This window comes from Salvelinus alpinus, chromosome 19 (genome assembly GCF_045679555.1).
Source record: "Salvelinus alpinus chromosome 19, SLU_Salpinus.1, whole genome shotgun sequence".
Lineage (NCBI taxonomy): Eukaryota > Metazoa > Chordata > Actinopteri > Salmoniformes > Salmonidae > Salvelinus > Salvelinus alpinus.
The window spans coordinates 3144786-3158087 of NC_092104.1; the positions used below are offsets into that span (position 1 = coordinate 3144786).

The following is a 13302-nucleotide window of genomic DNA, read 5'->3' on the forward strand; positions in this document are numbered from 1 at the left end:
ATGTCTACAGTACACAGACATCACAAATCATCCATGTTAACACTGGTACCAGGAGTTGATCGAAAGTCAATCGGCCACACAATATGTATCTAACTGCAGTACACTGATACAATCAGCCAGACAATATGTATCTAACTGCATTACACAGATACAATCAGCCAGACAATATGTATCTAACTGCATTACACTGATACAATCAGCCAGACAATATGTATCTAACTGCATTACACAGATACAATCAGCCAGACAATATGTATCTAACTGCATTACACAGATACAATCAGCCAGACAATATGTATCTAACTGCATTACACAGATACAATCAGCCAGACAATATGTATCTAACTGCATTACACTGATACAATCAGCCAGACAATATGCATCTAACTGCAGTACACTGATACAATCAGCCAGACAATATGTATCTAACTGCATTACACTGATACAATCAGCCAGACAATATGTATCTAACTGCATTACACTGATACAATCAGCCAGACAATATGTATCTAACTGCATTACACAGATACAATCAGCCAGACAATATGTATCTAACTGCATTACACAGATACAATCAGCCAGACAATATGTATCTAACTGCATTACACAGATACAATCAGCCAGACAATATGTATCTAACTGCATTACACTGATACAATCAGCCAGACAATATGTATCTAACTGCAGTACACTGATACAATCAGCCAGACAATATGTAACTAACTGCAGTACACAGATACAATCAGCCAGACAATATGTATCTAACTGCAGTACACTGATACAATCAGCCAGACAATATGTATCTAACTGCATTACACAGATACAATCAGCCAGACAATATGTATCTAACTGCAGTACACTGATACAATCAGCCAGACAATATGTATCTAACTGCATTACACAGATACAATCAGCCAGACAATATGTATCTAACTGCATTACACAGATACAATCAGCCAGACAATATGTATCTAACTGCAGTACACTGATACAATCAGCCAGACAATATGTATCTAACTGCATTACACAGATACAATCAGCCAGACAATATGTATCTAACTGCATTACACAGATACAATCAGCCAGACAATATGTATCTAACTGCATTACACAGATACAATCAGCCAGACAATATGTATCTAACTGCATTACACAGATACAATCAGCCAGACAATATGTATCTAACTGCATTACACAGATACAATCAGCCAGACAATATGTATCTAACTGCAGTACACTGATACAATCAGCCAGACAATATGTATCTAACTGCATTACACTGATACAATCAGCCAGACAATATGTATCTAACTGCATTACACTGATAAAATCAGCCATTATACAATCGTACGTCCTCAATAAAACTATTTAGCTGGCCTCCTGTTCCTTGCCCTAATGTCGTCATCCTTCTTTACAAAACGTTGCTTTGCTTGATCTCTACACCGTCCCCTTTTTATGACCTCATACACTGTACCTTTTGAGCTGTCACCCTTTATGACCTGGTTGCAGGAATCCCGGGGCAGGATGTGTGTGGGGGACGAGATCGTGTCGATCGGGGACACACCCATGTGCTCCTCGTCCTATCACGACATCTGTGAGCTCATGCACAACCTTCCTGTGACGCTCACGCTGGAGGTCAGGAGGCCCATGTCAGGTGAGTCTATGCCATGCGTCATTCCTGCAGACCTGTGATTTGACGTTACGCCTTCATAAGACTGTCACACATCACATAACATACATCACATAACATACATCACATAACATACATCACATAACATACATCACATAACAACACACATCTGTGTTATTAAAACGTGCCATAACAGCTTATCACAACCGCCTTGTTCAGTTTCTTTATAACTTACATTACACTAAAGCTCGAAACATAACAAATAGTGACTTAACCCCAGATAGCATGAAGTGGTTTTAATGCCAGTCGGTATTCTGACAGTGGTCATAATGTGTAATATCATGTTATGTCATCCCTATGACAGCATTATAACAACCAGGGCTCTTGGACTGTTTCCACCTGAATACTAACTAAAATAACATAACAAATCGTTTTTTTTTTAACAACAACTGTCACTCATAACAGGAGGTCACCTGGAGGGATCAGAGACTCTCCACATCACCTGTGGTGTTGGAGTAAAACGTACAATATAACCTTCTGGCCTTTCTTCTTCCTTGAAGGAATCATTGATATTACACAAATTGATGGGATGTAAGCAAGGTTGTCACCGTCACACAGCTCTCACCTGTCCAATCAATATCAGATCGACATCAAGACCAGGGAAGGGAGGAATAAAAGGAAGCACATTTAATTAAAAGGAGAGATCACTTGAATGATAAAAACCATAGTTCGAAAAAATAAGCTGAAACTTGACCAAACTATCCCTTTTGAAGTATTCGATCCTTGACTACGCCACTCACTAGTCACTAAGAGCACACTCTTGTCTACCTGTCACCGCTTCCATCCTCCCTAATGCTGCCTTCCCTAAGACATAGGACCTCCGCTGTCTGCCCTCTGCTGGCAGTACCCTAACCCTGCACCCCAAAGGGAACAGCACGCTGCTGGCTTTGTATCCATGGTGACTATCCATTTATTTACCTCAGTAGCTGACCAGTAGTGACCAGTAGTTGACCAGTAGTTGACCAGTAGTTGACCCGTAGTTGACCAGTAGTTGACCAAGGGTTGCAAAATTCCACTAACTTTCCCAAAATTCCCAGAAATCCTGGTTTGAAGATTCTGGATTCCCTGCTTATTCCCTACAGATTCCGGGAATCTTCCAACCAGAATTTCTGGGAAATCAGGGAATTATTAGGAAAGTTACCGGAATTTTAGATCCGTAGAAGTTCGTAGAAGTCCCCCCGTTGCCACATGCCTTTATTAGCTAGCATTAGCTGACATTAGATTTCGCATAGCTTTTTGTTTGTTTGTTGTTATTTTGGAACGTTTGTGTGATTTCTGTGAGTTGCTTATTGGTCACTGTCTTTCTGGAATCACACCGCTTTCGAGGCGGCTGCCTCGGCACTCACAACAACAACAACAACAACAACAACTAACCTAATCTGAAGAAGAAGAGTAGCCTAACTGTGTGTGCCTAATATTCTGTCTGTCTGCCTGTGTGTCATTGTCTGCCTGTCTCTGTGTGGGAAGTGTGGAGATCAAACCACCCTCTTCTGTGTAAAGCATGACGCTATACAATAACAGTGTATTTGTCATCCATTGCATTCATCATTTTTTTACTTAATGCACAACAGACCAAGCCTGGCATTCCAAATTGATGCTCTGTGAAACCATGGTGAGCACAGCTTTCAGTCTGGTTTAACCAGGCTACAACAGACCTGCAAGGGGCTGCTGGTTCGATCCACAAAAGCTTTCTTTTTCCACATCAGATTTGAGGAATTTGTCATTTGATCCGAGAGCTTTTCCAAAGCCTTTTTAGATATTGGGAATCCAGGTCAGTGGAAATGCGCTGGCGTCACAGGAATGTTGATTTGTAAAACAGATACAGTACGTCAACTTACTTCCTGGTATGTCTGACGTTATTGGTGCATTCGGTCACGTGATTAGTATTAATGAATACGCCATTAAATACTGACGTCCCATTGCTCATTTCTCAACTCTCTCATATCTGGTTTAAAGTGGCTTGATTACACAAGGTTGCTGAAATAAATGTCTCATTCAGTTGAAGAATGAACGTACATTCTGGACAGAATGAGAATACTACCTGTTATTTTATGTGAAGAGTTGATTTCAAAATATGTGTTTTTGTTTTAACATGTTGTTAAATTGCACTTTAGTAAAATGTAATTACTAGAATAATGTTCTCCATGTTATTTATGTAGGAATTACAGTGTTAGGTCTACTACACTGTAGGTATACAGTGTAGGTACAAGAGCAATTTAACATTAAGTGTCACACAACTAAAACTTGACTGCCTCTGAAGTAATTAATTCATCTCTCCTCATACAGCTGTAGATCGCCTGTCCAGCCTCATGATGTCATCGGGGAGTTGTGATGTCATGGGACCCTCCAGACTTCCCCAGGAAGCCAATGGGGGGGCTCCAAATCCAGGAAGTCCCTCCTCCTCCTCACTGACCAATCACAATCCCAAACCCAAAACCCCAATCAACCACAACCACAGCAATGATATACCGGTCACCGTCATTGATGACGTCATGACCAGACTAAGCTCCTCCGATGTAAAGAGCGCCCTCTCTTCCAATACCCTCAAAGCCCCTTCAGAAGCACAACGTACTGAGACTATGACCTGTAAGTCAGCTGTAGACAGCAAGGCCCTGCCAGAGAAGGAGAAAAGCACAGTTCAGACTCCTCCAACATTGCCCAGTCAGTTGGATTTCTCTGTCTTGGACTCTGGAAAGAAATGCTGCCTCATGCCTGCGGGTAAAACATTCTTGAACAATTACTCCAGAAACTTTAGCAGTAATCTCACAGACAGGGTGGGGAGACCCCCCGGTGCCTCTGCTGCCGATTCGAACTGCAACATGTACAACATGGTCGGCGACAGTGATTCGGAGAGCGAAGACACTGCCACCGACAACAGCCGTGGCGAGCCGGCGAGCCGCGGTGTCGGCCCTGAGCCCCAGGACACGGATTCTGATGAGGAGGAAGTGGAGATGTGTTACAGTGAGGCCCAGCGGCCCAGCACTCTGGGTCAGGCAGCGCTGACTCACCTAACAGATGGGCCATTGTCTCCACAGCTCCCTATCTCTATCTCTGGCTCTGACGGCAGCCACAGTACAAAGGAGACTGGGCCCTTTGATGTAGCACTAGACTCTGCTGCTTCCTCCTCCTCCGCTGTCACTACTGCTTCAGCGGCCTCCCAGCAAAACGAAGACTGCTCTGTTGTAACAACCCAATCCAACCCCGATCACAAACCATTCCCCTCACTGTCTCAGGGTCTGCCTGCCTCTGGCTCTCAATCCTCAGGTGCCTGTCTGGCTGTGGAGGCCAAAGGTTCCCCCTGTCAAGTAATGCCCCGCCAGTCTTCCAACGACACAGATTCTGTGGCCACTACGAGCCCTGCAGGGCCTTCAGAATGTGGTGTCAACAGGGTTTGTGACACTGTTATAACACATCCAATCAAACCAAGCCATTCTCCTTCGTTAAGCGTCTGTAGTACCCACATTGCAGCAGCTAGCCGCAACATCGCGCGACAGAGTCAGGAGAGGTCAGCCCGACTCCGTACAAACGTTTCACCGGCTGCGGCTTTAGGGAAACTATCTAACCCACAATCGTCATCATCCCACTCAACGGTAGGGGAGGCAATTCCCTCCAACTATAGCAATGTCTGGTCAGGCGCATCTAAACCATCGTCAACATCGCTAACAACAAGGTACAGTGAGAAAGTTCCCTCATCAACATCGCTAACAACAAGAGACAGGGAGAAAGTTCCCTCGTCAACATCGCTAACAACAAGAGACAGTGAGAAAGTTGCCTCATCAACATCACTAACAACAAGAGACAGTGACAGAGAGAAAGTTCCCTCGTCAACATCGCTAACAACAAGAGACAGTGAGAGAGAGAAAGTTCCCTCGTCAATATCGCTAACAACAAGAGACAGTGAGAGAGAGAAAGTTCCCTCGTCAATATCGCTAACAACAAGAGACAGTGAGAGAGAGAAAGTTCCCTCATCAATATCGCTAACAACAAGAGACAGGGAGAGAGAGAAAGTTCCCTCGTCAACATCGCTAACAACAAGAGACAGGGAGAGAGAGAAAGTTCCCTCGTCAACATCGCTAACAACAAGAGACAGGGAGAGAGAGAAAGTTCCCTCATCAACATCGCTAACAACAAGAGACAAGGAGAGAGAGGAAGTTCCCTCGTCAACATCGCTAACAACAAGAGACAGGGAGAGAGAGAAAGTTCCCTCGTCAACATCGCTAACAACAAGAGACAGGGAGAGAGAGAAAGTTCCCTCGTCAACATCGCTAACAACAAGAGACAGGGAGAGAGAGAAAGTTCCCTCGTCAACATCGCTAACAACAAGAGACAGGGAGAGAGAGAAAGTTCCCTCATCAACATCGTTAACAACAAGAGACAGTGAGAGAGAGAAAGTTCCCTCATCAATTTCGCTAACAACAAGAGACAGTGAGAGAGAGAAAGTTCCCTCGTCAACATCGCTAACAACAAGAGACAGTGAGAGAGAGAAAGTTCCCTCGTCAATATCGCTAACAACAAGAGACAGGGAGAGAGAGAAAGTTCCCTCGTCAATATCGCTAACAACAAGAGACAGTGAGAGAGAGAAAGTTCCCTCGTCAATATCGCTAACAACAAGAGACAGGGAGAGAGAGAAAGTTCCCATAACATCCCTGGACCTCAGGTTGGTCCAGAATAACCCTACTAGTCCCTCTCTCAGGACGTCCGGTCCCAAATCAGTCAACAACACTTCAACAGACAGTCCTCTATCCAGCAGTAGCAGCAGGCTCAGAGTCAGTGACAAAGTCCAGAAGACCAGCAGCACTGCACCCAAAATGAAGGGGCTCAACATCAAGAGTAAAACCAAACCCCAGGAGCAGCTTTCCCCAAAACCAGCCAAAGCAGAAAGTCCGTCGGTTCTGAGGAAAGCCAACAACACTTCTCCTCTCCAGTCCCCCAAACTGCAAGCCAAGAAGGTGGGCTCCCCCCTGCAAACCAGGAACGTGGATTCCCCTCTGCTTACCAGGAAGGCAGCCGTAACCAGCAGCCTAAAGAGTAAACAGCAAGACCGGAGCAGCAGTAGTAGTAGCCCTGCCACGCCCGGAACAGAGGGAGGCCAGGACAACCCCACAACCACTACTACGCCAGAACCAATCAGCCAATCACAATCAGCTACCAAGATGAAGGTAGAGGAGCAACGTCTACACAAAGAGGTGGAGCAAGGGATTTTGGCGGTGGCCAAGTCAAAAGAACGACCAGAGCCAGTCCCAACTACCCAGAGGACCTTCATCGAGGTGCGACTCTCATCCTCTACTCTTTCTCCCTCCTCCTCGCCTACACCAGTTCTGGCACCAAAGGAAGTTGTGAATTCAAAGGATTACTCAATTACTCATACCACAAATATTACTCAACACAAGGATCAGGTCAATGGAAATCCAGTAGAGACTAGTCTATGGCCAGGAACCCCTGCAACCCCTGGCTCGGTGTGTAATCTTGAAAAGGTCAACAACACTACCAGTGAAACAGCAGTGAACTCAATAGTCCAAGAATCCGTAGATGGGGTTCCTTTGCCTATGAGCAATGGTCCCATAGGCATCTCTCACACGAACTGTAGTATAACAGAGACGGATGAAACTGAGATCCTCAAAGCCAACAAGTCCAAACTGAAGGCGATGGAGCGTCGTAGTTTCTCCACAGACAACAGCGTCTCAGGGGAACCAAACTCCTTCTCTGTCCGCCAGAGAATCAAGTCCTTTGAGAACCTGGCCAGCTTCGACAAGCCAGCGCTCAAATGTATCGAGATCCAGTCCTTCGCTCAGTCCTATGCTCTGACGGCAACGTTGAAGCCGCCTCTCAACCGGAGACTGTCTGGCTACATGTCTGGATCGGTGAGCTCCATAGACTGTCGCTCGCTACGAAGGAGCTTCAGTACGTGCATCGACAACTTCAACGCGTTAACCCCCTTGACCCCAATGTCGCCTCAGCTTCGCAAGTCACCGTCGAGCCTGACCCTCACAAACTTTGACCTGTTGACGCAAAGCTGCAGCACTAGCGAAGCTCCCCTCGGACAAACCCAGGACAAACTTGCAGATGGAGAAAGTCCCAGAATCTCCCCAGGAGTTGTAACCCTAACCCCTCAGACGCCCCCGGTGATGCGGAGTCGCCAGGCCCGAGGCCATGCCAACCTGTCCCGGTCCAGACTGAGGGAGCTCAGGGCCCTTAGTATGCCCGACCTGGACAAACTCTGCACCGATGACTTCTCCAGCGACCCAGGGACCAACGCCACCATTAAGACGGAGCTGGAGATACACCAAGCCAGGCCCACAGAGGTCGTTCAGAACCAGACAGGGGGCTGTTCCCCGCCTGCTAACCCCACCGAGGTGCACCCGACCAGGGCCAGCTTGGCGGACGCTGGGGCCAGCCTGGACCCCATCCAGAGGAAAACCAACTGGCAGCAGACAGATAATCAGAACTGGTCCATCAGGTAAGTGAGAACACCAACCCTGTCTATACTATTTCTACAATAGGATTCAAATATACAATACGTAAATCCTACCAAGGTTGTAGACAGACAGACAAACAGAGACACACGCACACTCACACACAGAGACAGACACTCACACACACACACACACACACACACACACACACACACACACACACACACACACACACACACACACACACACACACACACACACACACACACACACACACACACACACACACACACACACACACACACACACACACACACACACACACACACACACACACACACACACACGAGTAAAGCAGTAAGTCACAGCCCATATTGGAATGTTCTGTTTCCTCTGCAGTTTGACAGTGCTGGCTGGCTCTCCGGTGGAGCAGAGTAAGCTGCAGGCGGTCCTGGCCTCCGTGACCTCCAAGACAGACGTGTTGGCACTGCTACAGGAGGCCAAGGCTCTCTCTGAGGTAACCGGTGACACACACACCAACACACACACAACTTTGTCTAATGATTTGTTCTCAGCCATACACTCAGCCATACACTCAGTCATACACTCAGCCATAAAGTCAGCCATAAAGTCAGCCATACACTCAGCCATAAAGTCAGCCATAAAGTCAGCCATACACTCAGCCATACACTCAGCCATAAAGTTATTCATAAAGTCAGCCACAAAGTCAGCCATACACTCAGCCATACACTCAGCCATAAAGTTATCCATAAAGTCAGCCACAAAGTCAGCCATACACTCAGCCATAAAGTCAGCCATAAAGTCAGCCATACACTCAGTCATACACTCAGCCATACACTCAGCCATACACTCAGTCATACACTCAGCCATAAAGTCAGCCATACACTCAGCCATAAAGTCAGCCATAAAGTCAGCCATAAAGTCAGCCATACACTCAGCCATAAAGTCAGCCATAAAGTCAGCCATACACTCAGCCATAAAGTCATCCATAAAGTCAGCCATAAAGTCAGCCATACACTCAGCCATAAAGTCATCCATAAAGTCAGCCATACACTCAGTCATGCACTCAGTCATGCACTCCGTTTTGCACACACTCCATATTGAAGTTTCCCTTTTGAATGTGCAGACTGGCACTAAGAACAGCGGATACGTTTCCCTAGTCAGCGCCATTATTAGTGCAATGCCCCTTAAAGTGTTGCTCTGTGCTTCCCAGTGTGGCAGGAGGTATTTGTTCAAAACTGTTGAACTATTGTCTTTTCTCTCTCTTTGATTCAACTGCTCACCACACTTCATTAATAAGGTAGTGACTGCCCATTACTGTACAGCTTATCCACTTATTAACCGCCTACGGTCTAAGGGGCCGGGGCTGGGATTCTACTAAGCTAACATACGGAATTGTTTTAAGATGGTCATGTGGAATTGTTTTATTAAGATGGTCATACCAAGGATTATTTTGATATTTTATTTAGAATTTTAGGACACCTGTATATATAATATATTTACATTTTTTATCATTTGAATTTGGCAGTCCCAAAATAACAGACAGTCCCAAAATAACAGACAGTCCCAAAATAACAGACAGTCCCAAAATATATCAAAAGTAGGTAGGTTTTGAAGTGTCTGTCCTATATCTGAGAGATATAAGAAAGCGAAACAAATTGTAAATACATTTACAGTGGAATTAGCCCTATACCTTTGTTGTGGAAATGCCCCATAAATTTTTCAGCCCGGTACTGGGTTACCTTCAGACAAGTCCCGTGACACTTAGAGCTAAACGTTGTCATGAAAAGACAGATTTTTGGAATGTCCCCTGGCCTGACAAACACTGCTGTAGCTCTGCTACCTTCCACTGCAGATGCGGAAGGCCGATTTCTGTGGGGGGCGTGTCAATCATTTATTGATATATTACTTTAATAAAATATTTCAGTTGGGTATATTACTTCATTATTTCATTCCTTAAAGTCATCATGTCATCTCTGCTGAGGCAGTAGCAGCCAGCCAGCCAGACAACCATGTAATGTTATGTCTGTGCTCCCCATTGATTGATCCTATTTAGCTAGGCTACTAGCTATGCTGCAGAGCTGTCTGACCAAATCGTTTTAGTAGCTACCTCATCAACTGTCTCTATCCCTCTCTTGTGTTGTGTTGATTCCTCTCTCATGTGGTCTGTGTGTATCCGCTTCTGTCCTGGGCCGTTAATGAACACGTGCAATGGATTATGCTCATTGTAGTTAATTACCACGTTTTCTGCGCTGAACTAGGTTGAGTATTTGCCTAATGAAAACCTCTATGACCTAATTTCTATTGTGTATGATTTGATTTCTCTCTAGAACTCACCAAAAAACGGAACTAAATGGAATTAGTTGTTAATAATCCCCCTGGCCTCCCGAGTTGCCCAGTGGTCTAAGACATTGCATCACAGTGCTAGCTGTGTCACTAGAGATCCTTGTTTGAGTCCAGGCTCTGTCGCAGCTGGCCGCGACAGGGAGACCCATGGAGCAGTGCAACATTTGGCCTGAGTTGTCCGGGTTAAGGGAGGGTTTGGTCGGCAGGGATGTTCCTGTCCCATCGCGCACTAGCGACTCCTGTGGTGGGCCGGACTAGGTGTACAGTGTTTCCTCCGACACATTGGTGCGGATGGCTTCCGGGTTAAGCAGGCCTTGTGTCAAGAAGCGGTGTGGCTTGGCTGGATTGTGTTTCGGAGGATGCACGGCTCTCGACCTTCGCCTCTCCTGAGTCCGTACGGGAGTTGCAGCGATGGGACAAGACTAACTACCAATTGGATATTGAAAAAAAAGAATCCCCCCCCAAAATTGTATTTATTTTTATCTCTCAGCACTAACACACACACACACACAAACACATGTTGGCCCTGCTGAAGGAAGCCAAGTCTCTCTCTGAGGTAACCAGAGACCTCTGTCTGTAGCTGCATCTGTTGGCTCCATTAGTGAAACATATTGGAGGGTTGCTGGTGTGGGATGGAGTGCTTCTCAGTGGAGTGTCTAAGAACACCAGGATCTCTCAGTTCTCAGGTCCATTTATTAGGTAGTTCAGGGTAAACAAGGGAGCAGGTAGTTCAGGGGATCCGGTAGTTCAGGGGATCCGGTAGTTCAGGGGATCCGGTAGTTCAGGGGATCCGGTAGTTCAGGGGATCAGGTAGTTCAGGGGATCCGGTGGTTCAGGGGATCCGGTAGTTCAGGGGATCAGGTAGTTCAGGGGATCCGGTAGTTCAGGGGATCCGGTAGTTCAGGGGATCCGGTAGTTCAGGGGATCAGGTAGTTCAGGGGATCCGGTAGTTCAGGGTTAACAGGGGATGAGTTTAGATAATAAAGGATGGCTCAACCGGGCTAGACAATCTGGACCCTTTCTTTCTAAAATTACCTGCCGAAATTGTTGCAACCCCTATTACTAGCCTGTTCAACCTCTCTTTCGTGTCGCCTGAGATTCCCAAAGATTGGAAAGCAGCTGCGGTCATCCCCCTCTTCAAAGGGGGGGACACTCTTGACCCAAACTGCTACAGACCTATATCTATCCTACCCTGCCTTTCTAAGGTCTTCGAAAGCCAAGTCAACAAACAGATAACCGACCATTTCGAATCTCACCGCACCTTCTCCGCTATGCAATCTGGTTTCAGAGCTGGTCATGGGTGCACCTCAGCCACGCTCAAGGTCCTAAACGATATCTTAACCGCAATCGATAAGAAACAATACTGTGCAGCCGTATTCATTGACCTGGCCAAGGCTTTCGACTCTGTCAATCACCACATCCTCATCGGCAGACTCGATAGCCTTGGTTTCTCAAATGATTGCCTCGCCTGGTTCACCAACTATTTCTCTGATAGAGTTCAGTGTGTTAAATCGGAGGGCCTGTTGTCCGGGCCTCTGGCAGTCTCTATGGGGGTGCCACAGGGTTCAATTCTTGGGCCGACTCACTTCTCTGTATACATTAATGATGTTGCTCTTGCTGCTGGTGAGTCTCTGATCCACCTCTACGCAGACGACACCATTCTGTATACTTCTGGCCCTTCTTTGGACACTGTGTTAACAAACCTCCAGACCGAGCTTCAATGCCATACAACTCTCATTCCGTGGCCTCCAACTGCTCTTAAATACAAGTAAAACTAAATGCATGCTCTTCAACCGATCGCTGCCTGCATCTGCCCGCCCGTCCAGCATCACTACTCTGGACGGTTCTGACTTAGAATATGTGGACAACTACAAATACCTAGGTGTCTGGCTAGACTGTAAACTCTCCTTCCAGACTCACATCAAACATCTCCAATCCAAAGTTAAATCTAGAAAAGCTTCCTATTTCGCAACAAAGCATCCTTCACTCATGCTGCCAAACATACCCTCGTAAAACTGACCATCCTACCGATCCTCGACTTCGGCGATGTCATTTACAAAATAGCCTCTAATACCCTACTCACAAATTGGATGCAGTCTATCAGTGCCATCCGTTTTGTCACCAAAGCCCCATATACTACCCACCACTGCGACCTGTATGCTCTCGTTGGCTGGCCCTCGCTTCATATTCGTCGCCAAACCCACTGGCTCCAGGTCATCTACAAGACCCTGCTAGGTAAAGTCCCCCCTTATCTCAGCTCGCTGGTCACCATAGCAGCACCCACCTGTAGCACGCGCTCCAGCAGGTATATCTCACTGGTCACCCCCAAAGCCAATTCCTCCTTTGGCCGCCTCTCCTTCCAGTTCTTTGCTGCCAATGACTGGAACGAACTACAAAAATCTCTGAAACTGGAAACACTTTTCTCCCTCACTAGCTTTAAGCACCAGCTGTCAGAGCAGCTTACAGATCACTGCACCTGTACATAGCCCATCTATAATTTAGCCCAAACAACTACCTCTTCCCCTACTGTGCTCCTTTGCATCCCATTATTTCTATTTCTACTATGCACATTCTTCCACTGCAAATCTACCATTCCAGTCTTTTACCTGCTATATTGTATTTACTTCGCCACCATGGCCTTTTTTGCCTTCACCTCCCTTATCTCACCTCATTTGCTCACACTGTATTATTGACTGTATGTTTGTTTTACTCCATGTGTTGTTATATGTGTCGAACTGCTTTGCTTTATCTTGGCCAGGTCGCAGTTGTAAATGAGAACTTGTTCTCAACTAGCCTACCTGGTTAAATAAAGGTGAAATAAATATATAAAAT

General features: G+C 46.1%; 1 protein-coding gene across 1 annotated transcript in view; it reads left to right on the plus strand.

The window, feature by feature from the left end:
- Positions 1-13302, plus strand: part of LOC139545991 (PDZ domain-containing protein 2-like) — a 226287-nt gene that overhangs the window by 201211 nt on the left and 11774 nt on the right. Inside the window, exons 19-21 of the mRNA XM_071354254.1 lie at positions 1510-1654; positions 3977-8147; positions 8503-8620. Coding sequence (XP_071210355.1) covers positions 1510-1654; positions 3977-8147; positions 8503-8620 — 4434 coding nt within the window. The remainder of the gene's footprint in view (positions 1-1509; positions 1655-3976; positions 8148-8502; positions 8621-13302) is intronic.